General features: G+C 45.3%; 1 protein-coding gene across 1 annotated transcript in view; it reads right to left on the reverse strand.

Annotated features, from left to right (window-relative positions):
- Nucleotides 1-14,440, reverse strand: part of DDX31 (DEAD-box helicase 31) — a 73,031-nt gene that overhangs the window by 47,605 nt on the left and 10,986 nt on the right. The window contains exons 7-14 of the mRNA XM_018056040.1: nucleotides 10,284-10,328; nucleotides 8,975-9,016; nucleotides 8,112-8,176; nucleotides 6,485-6,604; nucleotides 6,251-6,357; nucleotides 4,646-4,881; nucleotides 3,727-3,903; nucleotides 1,096-1,155 (exon numbers count right to left, since the gene is read on the reverse strand). Of these exons, the coding sequence (XP_017911529.1) occupies nucleotides 1,096-1,155; nucleotides 3,727-3,903; nucleotides 4,646-4,881; nucleotides 6,251-6,357; nucleotides 6,485-6,604; nucleotides 8,112-8,176; nucleotides 8,975-9,016; nucleotides 10,284-10,328 (852 nt within the window). The remainder of the gene's footprint in view (nucleotides 1-1,095; nucleotides 1,156-3,726; nucleotides 3,904-4,645; nucleotides 4,882-6,250; nucleotides 6,358-6,484; nucleotides 6,605-8,111; nucleotides 8,177-8,974; nucleotides 9,017-10,283; nucleotides 10,329-14,440) is intronic.

Genomic DNA, 14,440 nt, shown 5'->3' on the forward strand with positions numbered 1-14,440 from the left:
TCAGACCTCCTTTGGAGGCAAGTGTTCCAGCAGTCACTGCTCTAAGATCTGAATCACCAGGGCCAGCGGAACCACTGCTGGGCACACACACATGCGCGCGCGCACACACACACACACGCGTGTGCACTTGAGAATCGTCAGCAGGTGACCAGGCAGGCCTGTCTTGTAGATGATCGTATGTACATACACACAAGTAACAAAGTTGTACTCACTCATAAACTCAATTTAGAAAGAAAACCATCTCTATTACCTTCAAAACTAAATAGAAAACAAGGGTTCCTTCAAAAGTAATTGTATTAAGTGAGCCCTAAAGAGGCCTTCAAACAGCCAACTGTCTTTGTTTCTACCTCACACTTGTTCATGGGGTTACTAAATCCACGGTGAGATTTCATTACTGTATAGATACGGATTTCGTAAACTACCACTGGGGATTAAGTTATATCTTCTGAGATGGAACACATGGGGAAGGCATTTTAATCTTGGGAGCGAGCAGCACCTTTGGTGAAGTGAGTCCCTGGAGAAGCGGGGACATTGAAAGTGTGTTTCCAAGCTTGAAAGAGCACAAGAGATGTGCAGGAAAAAGGTCAGAGCGGTACTGGAGAGGCCGACTAACCACAATCGTCAAGACCGAGGCCGAGTGAAATGGCTCTGAAAACTGTAGGGCAAATGGTAGGTTTAAACAAGAGCGCACAGAATCTGTCCAAGCGTGTCTAGTTTCCTTTAAGAAAAGGTGAGCAGAGGCAAGCAGAGTGATTTTGTTGTGAAAAGGCTTTCTCAGCTCTAATTACTCCCGATAGCTGTAATTTACAAGTTCTTGGTGGATAGAAATCACCAAGATTCACACATTTTCAGACCAACAGCTGCCACCATTAGTGAGCAAATCGCCAAGTCTTCTGGGCAGTGGCAGCCCGCCACCCGTGGCAGCGGGGTGACAAACCAGGAGGGCAAGGAGACCAGCACGGCCAGTGGCCCCCGGGAACCCTGCTCCCTGTAGGGCCGCTGACTGCAAGGCAAACTGTCCAGAGACAAAAGATTGCAACCACCACCACCACCATCAATTTCCAACCTTCCCATGGAGCACAGAGCGATACATACCGTGCAAAAAAGAATGCCTGTTTTGGAATGCGTGAAATCTTGAAACACTGCTGTTCTTTCCTACAAAAACAAGAAAAAATAGGGTCTTTATAACTCAGCTCAATGCCAGCTAGGTGGTGGGCTTAGATTCTCACAAGTCTCCCGACTTCCTACTACTGTAACCACTTCTAGGCACAGAAAGGTTTTGCCGAGGAAGAGGAAGAAGTGGATTCTTCATATCATCCAACAAGACCCTGTTCCTACAGCACTAGGCTTCTTCCAGACAGAGGCAAATAATGGAGAGCAGCACGTTTCATTAAGATAATGCAGGGAGGGGGCACACCCTCCAGAGACGGCCAACACCAAGAATAGGGGTGCCGAAGGCAAGTGCCTGCCCTTGGGGGTCCCAACTCAGAATTTATTCTAACACCTTTTCTACAGGTGGTCTGGAGGATGAACAGCAACCAACCTTTCCTATAGAGCAATTTTTTTTAAATTTATTTTTTAAATGATTGTAAAATTGTTAAGAACCATATGTCTTAACTGGAGAAAAATATTTCAAGTCAAAGGAAGGAAATGAAATCATCCCACCTCTTAAAGCAAACCACACAGCTGGCAACATCATGAGGCTCCCTCTGAGGGCTCCTACTGAGGGCTCCCAGGTACCAGAGCTGGCCTGTGCTCTACGTGTCTGAACGTACCTGATCTGCACAGGTACTGTCACCAGCCTCCAGGCCAGGGGGAGAAACTGAGGCATAAGAGGTTAAGGAACTTGCCTCTTAATGTGCATCCACTGTTAGTAAAGGGCTGAACTGGTTTCTGAACCCTGGGAGTTCATGGCTTCTCCGTGGAGTCAAAACCAAAAAAGTTCTAAGAACCCATGAAACACCTTAAAGGCAGGACATGCTGTATGCAGACATGGAGTAAGGAATACAATGACCAGACTCCTGAGGATTCAGCATGGCCATCAGGAGACAACTCCTTCAACAGCAGCCCCTCTGTGATGCTCGTAAAGCACTGAGTTGGCCACTCAAGGAGACCACACTGAGATCACGTGGAACAGTGGGCAGGGCAACTAGCCAGGAAGATGTGATGGGCCTGGTTTTAGCTTAGTCCTCGGGACAAGACACTTCACTCGTGTTTAAAAAATGAAATAGAGACCCTCCCTTCAACCTCCTGCCCATCTCACAGGGAGGGTGTGACGGCTAAGCACCTAACAAACAGGACAACATGAATAAAATACTAGAAATTATTTAATGATGAAAAAATTACTTTTTCTGAAAGAGAAATAACAGCAAGGATGGCCCCTGACATGTACTGAGCACTCGGTCTGCACTAACTCAGTGAACCGCCACAACTCCGGAAGTCTGTACAACTGTTCTCTCCACTTTTGAGGCCTGGACACCGAGCACAGAGAGGCCAGATGCTTCCCTGAGGTCACACAGCCAGTGAATGGCAGCCTGCCCCAGTGCACACAGCTGTAAACACCCTGCTACCCTATGAGATGCACTGTCTGAAACACCCTAACTCAAGTCCCTAGATGCTCCTGAGCTCACATTCAGCTTCTTCTTTATCCTCACACCTCCTCTGAGGGATGACTCTGGAGAAAAGAGACCTAGAGGACTAGTAAACTGAGTTAAAAAACAAACCATAAATGGCATTACATTATGAAATCAACAAACTCAACTGAAATGGGGAACCTGGAGGTAAAACTCAAGAGTTTAAAAAACTCATTAAGGCTGGACTATTCAGGACATTTGGCATAGTCTTATGTTAAGAAGCTGTGTCCTTGAGTGACCTTGAGTAACTTCATTTTCCTGAGCCTCCATTTCCTTAATTATTAAAATAAAAAAGCAATAACATAAAGAGGGGCTAGACTTGACGGCCTTCCCTGGCTCCAAAAACGCTCTGACTTTCCTAAGGTGGCTCTAGCCAAACCATCCTCTGCTTTCGGGCTCTCCGTTTCCTCAGCTGCCTGGTAGCCTCTCCTCTAAGACAAGCTGGCTCCCTCTTCAAGGCCTGCCTGTCGCTCCTGCCACAGTTCCGGCGAGCTCACCTTGTCCTACATCCTGCTCGACTCCCCGAACGGCTGGCTCGGTGACCAGCTGCGGAATGAGAGTGAACGCAGCTCGGTACCTAACTACCCAAGATGAAGAGAGTGTTTCACCCTCCTTCCTGCTCAGAACCACTCGCCGCGCGGAGCCCCCGCAGCCCCTGGCGCCCGCGTCCTCTCTCGGCCCGAGTGCTCCGAGGGAAAGCTCTGCATCTTGTTGACAGTGACAGCAGTCACGCTCAGCAGTACCATATGGGAGCCACAATTTAGCTCCATTAATGCTCTTAATTTGAAGACATCAAGCCCTAATTACACACTGGGCACTAAAAAGGCAAAAGCCTTCCCTGGTGCCAGCTACTTAGTGGTGCTCTGTTGCCTTAACAGCTGGCGGGGGCAGAGTCCGGCCAAGCCGGCCCGCGCGCTCTCTCAGGTGGAAGAGACCTGCTCCTGGAGCACAAGCGAACAGGAACGAGGGGCTCCTCACCACCTCCCCCGGGAGAACGGCTGTGTCACCCGCTGTGGCCTCCAGGGGGTCGCCCACTTTAGCCACGCTCTTCCCTGGTCCAGCAGGGTCCCAGTCCAGGGAGGCCAGGGCTCACCTCTTGCTCCAGGGCGCTGTGCAGCCGCAGGAATTTTAACGGCATGGAGGTGGCTGGCAAACGCTCTGGGGCCAGGGCCCCTGAGTCGCTCAGCAGGGTCTGGAGGAAGAGGGTGTAGTGGAACTCCACCAGCTCGCAACTTGAGAAGAAGACGATCACCTTCTGGTCTCTCTCAAACTGCACGGACACAAAGGGGGGAAAACACCACCATGTATTTTTAAGATCAGGTGACACTAAAATGAATCTCTCTGTAAAACACGTGGGCAGGCTGGCCCCGAACTGGAAACAGAGGTGACAGATGGCTTTGAATTATTTTTTAAAACAATACTGGTCAGCCACACTATTCATACAAAGAATGCAGGACAGGAAAATGACTTAGCTGCCACCTCAAACAGGCCTCCTGCATCTGAGAACACAAATACGCTTCAGAGCTAAGCTGATGTGAGCTCGGCCTCCCTCACTCACTCAGGGCTTGCCACGCACAGCCCTCCTCACGGGGACCCTGGGATCGCAGGCAGTCTAGAAGCTGCACCCTCAAGCCCTTCCACGTACTATTTTTCCATGTACCAGAGAAAGTTATCACGTGAATCCAGTAAACACACAAATAGGATGAGTCTCTAAAAACACGCACACAGACCCATGTAATCTGGCTCACATCCGGCGTGCTTCAACCACGTGACGTCTCTGGTGTCAGTCTAGGACTGGTCTATGAAGCAGATCTCAAGCTGCACACAGTGAACCTTGAGTCCTTACTGCAATTCTAGAACCACTGACTGAGAAGAGCTCTGCTATGGCCTGCACTCGCCACCACGGTGGAGCTGGTAACTTCACGTGCATCTCAGTTCACTGCCCTCCATACCTGACGTAAACAACACCGTGGTCCTTTCAGGATCAGGTCAGGCCCAGCCCTCAGACCTACCTTGCACTTCTGCAGGATGAAGGCCGCCAGGCAGACGAGTCTCAGCTTGCTGGGGACCACCACCACATGCTGCTCAAGACCGGCTGGGATGGCGAAGCTGTCCAGCTCGTCAGTCGCCTGTGGAGGAGAAGCTTCGAGAGAGGCCTCGCTCTCTGGGCTCGACAGGTCGTGGCTCTCATCCAGGACGGAGATGCTGACAGGGTCGTGTAAACTGATGTCAGCTAGCCGCGCTACACCTTTGAGAGAAAGCGAGAAGGAACAGCTGACAGGTGTGTGCTGTACAACCGCCACATTCGCACACCCCGACACCACACATCCAGGCTTACTAAGAAATCCCTGATGGGTACCTCCAAACGCTAACACTCATCTGCCCCACTGTCAGTCTCCCAGGGATCCACCAATTTCTTCCCAGGGTCTAAAAACCCATAGACACCACCAATATCTCTAAACTCTGACCTGTGGAAGACCACTGCAACAGATGTCTGCCCATCACTCCCCAGAAAGGCTTCGGTGGTCAAGCAAATTATGGAAATCCTGATAAAAAGGTTTCCTGGGATTCTTTCATAGGGCTTCCCGTGTTTACAGGCCTTGCCAGGACCTTCACTTGTGTGACTGCGCCCATGAACCTCCTAGACGGGGTAGGAATGGGGCATTTCCCCCACTCTTTGAGCACAGAATCCCTTTTTCACGGATTCTCTCTTAGGTCACTGCTAGTTGGAACACACTCTGAGAAGTGCTGGCAGGGCAGGTGGATGGCATCTGATACACGTGCACTGGCTGGTTAACCAGGTCAAGCAGGAACACGGGAGCTGAAGCGCCCTGCAGTGCTCTGCGTGCAGGGGGTCCTGGTGGAGCCTCAGTGCACCCATCTACGACAGAGAGCTAAGAAGCCCCATCTCACGAGGATGAAAAAACAGAAATGAGTTCACGGAATGTACTTTTCAGGTTTAATTTAAAAAGAGCCTTAAAAGTCCCAGCTGGGCTTCCCTGGTGGCTCAGTGGTAAAGAAACTGCCTGCCAATGCAGGAGATGTGGGTTCAGTCCCTGGGTTGGGAAGATCTCCTGGAGAAGGAAATGGCAACCCACTCCAGTATTCTTGCCTGGAAAATCCCAAGGACAGAGAAGCCTGACGGTTGCAAGAGTCAGACACGACTGAGCAACTAAACACCACCATAGTGTCTTTAGGAGAAAGTCAGGATGATGATACTTAGAAATGTGCTGGCAGAGAGGTCACCTCCTTCAGGACAGGAGCCCTGCCCTGAGCGGGCAGCACCCGCCATGACAACCTTTAGAGACCACCAGCCTCCTCCTACCTCCACACTGACGTGAGTGCCAGCAGCCTCTCCCTCCCGCGAGGGTGCTGGACCTGGGACCTGCCCTTTCTCCTTCTGCCCAGACGCCAGGGACTGGAGAGTCAGGATGCGGGGGGAGGAGGCCGGACACGCAGGACATGCGGTTTGGAGAGCAGTCCTCTCAGGACATCTTCCTCCTTGCCTCCCCGGCCCCTACCTTGAGGCTGAGAACCAAGCCAGGCAGACAGCCAAGGGGCAGCTCATGTCTAGCCCCTCCTCTTCACTGAGAACAAAGAGTCTCTTTTCAACTCACCTTCCGTGAGCGTTGCCGACAGCAAGACGTTCTGTCGTTCCTGGCACTCAGCATTCACAGCGTTGAGGATCACCGTGAGGTCCTTTTCAAAACCCAAATCCAAGATTCTGTGGTTTCAAGGAAGGAGTTTTAATCTCCATGAATACATGGAATGCTACAGGGCTCCAGAAGTTTCAGTGAAGACCCAGCAACAGCCCTTTCCCTTCACCTCTCATGCTTCCCAGAAGGGCTCACCTGTCTGCTTCATCCAGAATGAGCCAACGGATCTGACGGAAATGGATGTTCTTGGTGGATTTTATATGATCCACCAGGCGCCCAGGAGTGGAGATAAGGATATTTATTCCTTTTCGGAGCCTGTTTAAAAGTATACATCACAACAGAAAGTAAATCTGACAGAGCCGCATCAATGGAAGACACAGCGAAAGGGTTAAGGAAGAGAGTTTCCTGGCCAGAGCCACGGTGCTCCAGTCTGAGTCATGGCAAACCCGACAACAGGGAGATACAAAGATACATTTAGGTTTTAGCTTTTCCCTGTAGTTTCCCTTTCTTGCAGAAAATAACTGCAAGTGCTGAAATTCTATTAAAATCGTAAAACCGTTAAGTCTCAAATGAATCTTTACTATATAACCAATGCCCTTTATCTGATGCTTTCTAGAACATTCCAGATTGTCACATCGCTTGTGCCAGGGAATCCCTTTACATGAATGAGTCATCCCATGTCAATGTGCTCTAATGGCTGGAAGGTTTCTTACACTGAATCCTTGTTGTAACTTCCAGGCAATGTACCCCACCTTGCCCCAGACTAGGCAGAACAAATTTAACTTCTTACTCCCCAGACGTCCTTTATCCCATCAGCCCGCGGTAATAAAAGTGTACAGTTTTCAGGTGAGTACATTTTCCAGCTGCCCTTGTTGTTAAGTGGATGCATGGCTATGTTCTAGCAATAAGATATGTGGAAAAAGGAAAGATGCAAATCCTATCAGTACCTTTAGAAGAAGGAGGCATGGCAGGAAGCTAGATATAATGGCTGGAGCTCCAACAACTACCTAACACTATGAGGAAAGATTGAAAACAAAAGCCTCACTTAATGGCACAAAAAACACAGAATGAGCCAGGGATGCTCACGCTGGTGCATGCACCATGCCAGCCAGCTTCTTAAATGTGAAAGAAAAAGAAAAAAAACTTCCATATCATTTGTGGCACCGTTGCTGTTATTTACGGTGGAGTGGAATCTCATCCTAGCCAATATTTGAAGATTTCACGTTTAGTATCTGCTCCTTGGTTACACATTACACACAGGGCTGGACATAACTACTAAGCATGAGGCTACAATAAAATAAAAACGTCTTCAAGAGAATGCAGACAATTTGGGATATACTTTTTGCAATAATTTTCTACTGACACCCATGACCAATTCTAACACAGCATTACAAATAAATGTATTTGGGTATAAAAAGCAAGATGTAAAGCATCATGTAGGTTTATAATCTTGTTTTTGTAAAATCAAACAACAAATTCCCAAACTCCCAATGTCACAAAAGGGAGTCTAAGGTGATGTATCCTTAGCAAGGGGGACCATGGATATTGGGGGGTGGGAGGGGTTGAGGGTGCGAGTTAAGAAAGTAAGGAGCTGTCACTGATCACATCAAAAGGGAGCCACTGGTAGGCTCATCAATATTTAAAACAAATAGCACTGTTTATAACAATCCCTCACGGGGACTCGAGCTGTCTGTACATCCTGGGACTAGGAACCACCGTCTGGGACAAGGCTCTCCCCAGACTGAGAAGGGCCAAAGTCTTAGAGAAGAGGAAGACAGGGCAGATTGAAGGAGGAATTAACAGCAAACAAAACTCTCCCTACCTGGCCTTTTCTGATTTTCTCTTCTCTCCTCCCATTAACACTCCAGGCACAATCCAGGTAAACGGCTACAGAAAGACATCAGACCATAATCAATGTGAAGCCCCGTTTACAGAACAGAGCCTAACTGCAAATTCCTGCTCCTTCTGGAAGTTGGGAGGGAGAGCTTCTCAGGGCAGGAGGCAATACTGTGCAGACAGAGTTCCGAGGCATTGCCAGGCCCGTGGTTACCAGCACTAACCTAAATTACAACTATTCAACTAGCTTCCGATGCTGCGAGAGAGGAATATGAGCTTTTTAAATGATTCAAGGAGCTTCTCTGCCTTTCCCCATAGAGCCTGAACTGAAAAAACGTTTCAGTGAGTCTACTGCCATTTTTTATTTTTTCCTTTTTGGTTAAGATCAAACCCAAATACAATGCTTCCTCATTGCCACCCATGATGAAAGAAAAGGAGAGATTAATTCGCATTATAATTTGGTGGGCTGGCAGGCTTTGACTTGGAAGCTCTCTCTCTCTTCATTCTGAAACAAACCCTGCTTGCGGCCTGTTAAGTTGCTTTCACTGGATCACCTTAAGGTTGTACCTGTGAAGCTCTGTACGTTGCTTGCTAGTGACGACGATGAATAGATTATAGGAATGGAAGTACCAGGAAACATCAGTAAACTCGCTAAGCCAGAAATCAGTGATTCATAGGTTTAGATCAACAAAAACCTACAAACTGTACCTGGGGAGAGCAGAGACAACCAGGGAATGGAGGGACACTGGAGTGATTCCTAGCTCTTTGAAAATAAAAGAAAGACTGTGGGATCTCTTTCCTCAAAAAGTCGGGAAAAAAAGACAAAGCTGAACTCGTGGCTTGCCTTACCTTAAGCAGTTTCTGGACAGTATCAAAGCTTTGCAGAGCCAGCTGTAAACATGAAAAAGTGAGAAATGATGAGCAAGATCCCGCCCTTCCTTTTCATTTATTTTTAAAAATTTAGACAGTGTGAAGTGATAAGAAAAAAGTCCTATGCACAGGATCTCCTTGGGAAATACATCTTGTTCTCAGGCCGATGCTGAAACCTGTCAGTCTGGAGAGTCTATTTCTTGGACAGACGCAAACACAGTGTCCTGGGCTCCCTCTGCTGGCTCAAATTCCCAGAGTACCGTGCAGACAGGTACCGTCTATGGTGCATAAAGATGGAAGAAAATGAAGCAGAGGTGACCTGAATCTGGCTCCCTCTGGAAAGAGAGAACGTAGTATGTGTGAAGGGGTATGGTGACGCAACAGGCTAGCCTTGGGGTCGCAGCTGTAGAGGTGACATGACTATTTCCTAATGTTGGGGCAGAGCAGCTGCTAAAGACAGAGATGATCATTTCCCAAGTTTATTAAGGGGGGCAGAAATAACACAGAAACCAACAAGCCCAGTGGAAATCAGAGAAAGAGAAAATAAACATAGGTTACAGCCATTAACAACCATCAACAAAGCCTCTACGTAATCCCTTTATCCAAGGAAGATACACAGTTTCCATGTGTTTAGTATTCATGAAGCATCCCAGGGAAGAGGCGAGGTTGCTGCTGTAAAAATTTAAATAGCTCCATGCCTGCTCCTTCACTGGATGGAGCTGAGACAGGGCACTGCAGGATATACAAAAGGCTGGGCTGAAACCTCCGTCACCGAGATCTGTTCTCTGCAAGGAAGTGATTGGCATTTGATACAGGAAACACACATCCTGATCTGCAATTGCCTCCACAGGCAAATAAAATAAACTGGATAGAAGAGATTCCCACCAAGAAAGAAGAAAAATATCAAAAAGCTTAACTTTCAGAAACAAGTTAAAAAAAAAAAAAAAGGTTCATTTTTAGGGTCAACTGCTTTTAATTTTTAATTAAGTTGTAAAAGAAAAAAAATGTACAAAAATGCAATTATTTTAATTCCTTTTAAAAGAAATCTATAATGTCATTAGTTTTTAGATAATAGAAACACACTTCTCCAAAACCAAAAACTTCTGGTTTCTAAGACTACTCAAATTTTTCTTCTTGTCAGGAACCAGAGGATGGTTCCCTGGCAAAGGAAAAGAGTGCGGTGATTGGTGCAGTAGGGAGAAAAATAGTCAAAACACTTGAACCTTATTCAATGATATTGCTGAAAGAACTTGTTATCAGCACACATCCCGAAAGTGGGACTGCTTACCTCTCTTGTTGGCACTAGTATCAGAGCGTAGGGGCCATCACCACGCTGTTGAACAGAAGGAAAGAAATGCCATGAGTTGAATGAACACAGGTCATAGGAATCTGGAGATATTAAGGGTAGCCACTTGTAAACATCAGGAGCAGTCTTCTTAAACAAAGTGACAAGACGGTCCACTGTGCCTAGGCTCAGTCGCTCAGTGTGTCTGACTCTCTGCGACCCCGTGGACTGGAGCCCGCCAGGCTCCTCTGTCCATGGGATTCTCCAGGCAAGAATACCGGAGTGGGATGCCATTTTCTCCTCCAGGGGATCTTCTCAACCCAGGGGTCGAACCCAGGTCTCCCTGGGATTCTATGTAGTCTGAGACTCCAGGGAAGCCCATTATCATGGAACAATGATCTAGAAGTCCTGACCCATGCAATCAGACAAAGAAATATGCATGAATCTGGAAAGTAGGAGGTAAAGTTGTCATTATTAGCAGATGATATTTTATCCTAAAGAAAAAAAAAGCTTAAGAAATCACTTGAAAATCTATTACAGAAAGACAATTCCGTCAACTAGCTGAATATAAAATTAATATATAAAAATCAATAACCTTCCAATGCAGAAAGTTAGATGGAACCATGTTTGGGAATAGCAAAAAATAAAACAACTCAACATAAAAACTACACTTCACAAAAATACAATAAAAAAATGTTAAATACCTCCGAGGAACATAAAATAAAATTTAAATAAATGATTCTTGGATAAGAAGAGTCAATATTATTAATAAGCTAATCTCCCTAAATCAATCCATAAATGTAATACAATTCTAATAAAAACGTCATGAACATGCATATTTATGCATATATAAAAGTCACAAATATACATATACATGCATATAAAAGATAATATACATAACCAGGTAAGCTGATTTCAAAGTTCACGTGGAAAAACAAATGTGCAGGAATAATCAAGATATTTCTGAACATCAAGTGTTAAAACAACTTAAATCTGTAGTAGTTTTTTAAAAATTGATGCTAGCACATAAGAGATTATAATAGCAAATACAGTCCAGAATTAAATCAAATACATATAAAAAGTAAGGAAATACAGTAAGGGGCAATTTATATCAGCAATGAAAAGATGAACAATTTAAATGCCCTTTTAAAACTAAGCTAGAAAAATAAAGTTGGAGTTAAGCTGGCCTTTTTACAGATGACATAAAACTCAGAAACTATCAAACATGAAGAATTTTATTACGCAAAAAATTTAAAATTTCACAATGAAAAAGTAATACCTAAACAAAATTGAATCAAATAACATGGAGAAAAATATGCCATACATAAGAGAAAGGACCATTTATTAGTTTATAAATGTTTGTAATTCAACTAAAAATAAAAATAAAAAACCCATCAACTCAAACAGAAAAATGGAGAAGGGCATAACAGTTAATTTATGGAAATAATAACTCAAAATATGACTTTTAAACATGTGAAAAGATGCTCAACTTTACTCCCAAGAGAAATTCAAATTAAAACCATGACACAATATTTTTCCCGTCAATGAGCAAAAATAAAACAGCTGACAGTGTTGATAAAGGAATAGGGACACAGAAACTCTTGTACACTGTTGGTGGGAATGAAAATTGGTATAACTCCTTTTAAGATCAATTTTGGCATTATCTACCAAATAAAAATACAAATTCCATTTATAAGAATTTCTCAAAAAGATTCATAAGTGTGTGTAAAGAAGTTGTTTAATTGCTTTGTAGCAAAATGTTGAATACAACATGAATTCCATCAATGAGGGAATGACTCAATAATTTATGGAACAAACATATAGTGGAATACTAAAAGGCCATAAAAAAAAAAAGCAGGTCAACACAGTAATGATAAGAAACCATCCCCAAAACATATTAAGTGAAAAAAAGCAAGGCAAAATCATGCATAGCAAGCAACCATTTCTGTATCAAACAAACAAAAACTTCAGCCAAAGTGGGGGGAACTATGCATACTCAGACTTACTTTACACTCAAAGAATATCCCTGGCAGGATAAACAAGAAGCTGCTGCTAACGACCACACTATCCTAAGAGCTGTGCCATTTGGGCCAAGGGGCAGTAGAACGACTCACTGCTCACTGCATGCTCTCTGGTACTCTTCAAGAGATTTTTTTTTACCATGGGCTTCCCTGGTGGCTCAGAGGATAAAGCGTCTGCCTGCAATGCAGGAGACCCGGGTTCAATCCCTGGGTTGGGAAGATCCCCTGGAGAAGGAAATGGCAACCCACTCCAGTATTCTTGCCTGGAGAATCCCATGGACAGAGGAGCCTGGCTGGCTATAGTCCACGGGGTCGCAAAGAGTCGGACATGACTGAGCGACTTCACTTTCACTTTCTATACATTATATCCATAAATAACAGTAACAATGATAGAAGAAAACAAAGTAATCTGAAAAGAGTCCAGTGGTGCCCTGCATCTCCAAAGTGCTGGGACACGGGAGGAACCAAAACTCTGTTAGGGAACTTCCCTGGTGGTCCAGTGGCTAGGACTTCACCTTCCAATGCAGGGGGTGTGGGTTTGATCCCTGGTCAGGGAACTAAGACCCCACGTGCCTCGCAGCCGAAGAATCAAGAGAGAAAACAGAAGCAATACTGCACCAAATTCAATAAAGACTTTAAAAAAATGGTCCACATAAAAAAAAAAAATCTTGGGGAAAAAAAAAAAACCACATTAGTGTAGAAGCTAAGTACAGATTTAGTGGCAAATCAAATTACAAGGATGGTTTTCATGTTTTGCATAGGAAATATTTACCTATAAGGAGAAAAAGATTTGGAATTCAAACTAGGAGTGTCTGTACTCAACATCTTTGCAAGACGGCACTGAAGCCCGGGCGGGGAACAGTAAACATGTTAGTACAACGGTATCAACACCGCAGCGTTAGAGATTCTGACATTTCAAAAGGTGTTACTACACAGAGAAGAAGAAAGAACAATCAGTTCCTCGCAAGGCAGAAGGGAGTGAGGAAGGATGGATGGGATGTTAAAAAAAAAAAAGAGAGAGCCCAAGGAGCTGAAAGCGTGGAAACACAGAAAATTGGTCCATTCTCGTCCCATCACTACAGTAATTGACGACTCTGCTGGGTGCCTTGAATTCGCTGCTCCCTCCAGACGGGTTTTTAAGAGGCCGGATCCGTTTACATTGAACCACAAGGGCCTATATTGAATGTTACTTGAAATAAATTTGGGCTTGGAAAACTGTTTCTACAGAATACTTCCATCTTTAATAGAATGAGCTGTTATTGATATTAAAAAAATACTTGAGTAAATAAAAGCAATGACATACACGGCTGGTTAATGCTCTGAATATAAGCAATTCAGGACACTGCCCTTCATACAAGTCCACGTTGCTGACGACGAGGACACTGAGCGGGCACATACTGTTGCCAGGATCAGGGAAGCAGGGCTCCACTCTCCTGGTGCAACACCTTCCTTAATCCTGGCAACCCCAGGACACAGGCTCCCCGTGATTCCCCCTGGGGCATACAGGGATGGAATGATGCGCTCAACGTCTCACTCAGACCCAGGTTCTGAGCAGAGCCCCACCACGCTGTCCGCTCTAGGAACACAATTACATCTCTGCTGTCCTTAGTTCGCAGGTCCAGGAAATGAGTCAGCTGCGCTGGAACTGTGGGACCCACGCCAACTCAGATATACGCCCAAACCCTGCAACTTTCCAAGAAGGAAAAAACCCTCCACTGTCTACAGATGTTCTCCTGGAGTATCTAAAGGGCTGAGACTTTACCACACTGACCTAATAATTCATATTTCTTCTCTAACCTGTACCAGGTACAATGTGAAAGCCCTTGTATGAATCCCAGCACTCCGAAGTACCCAGTGGAAGGAAACACCAGTCGTCCACAGGAAACAGAATTCTCACTCATCCACCTCAGAGAAAACCAGTATTAGTTTGAAAAGTGTCTTTCTCATCTCTGAGTGTGCACGCACATATGTATGTGCATATCCACCACCATCAGTTATGAAACTGGACTCTCATTATACACACTGCTTTGTAACCTCCCTTTGTTAACACAGCAAGAATGCCTATCAAGTTCACAAAGAGGAACTGAAGAAAACATCACTTCCAATAACTACATAAGGTTCTGTCACTTGAATGATTGT

Source organism: Capra hircus, chromosome 11 (assembly GCF_001704415.2).
Source record: "Capra hircus breed San Clemente chromosome 11, ASM170441v1, whole genome shotgun sequence".
In the NCBI taxonomy this organism is placed as follows: Eukaryota; Metazoa; Chordata; class Mammalia; order Artiodactyla; family Bovidae; genus Capra; species Capra hircus.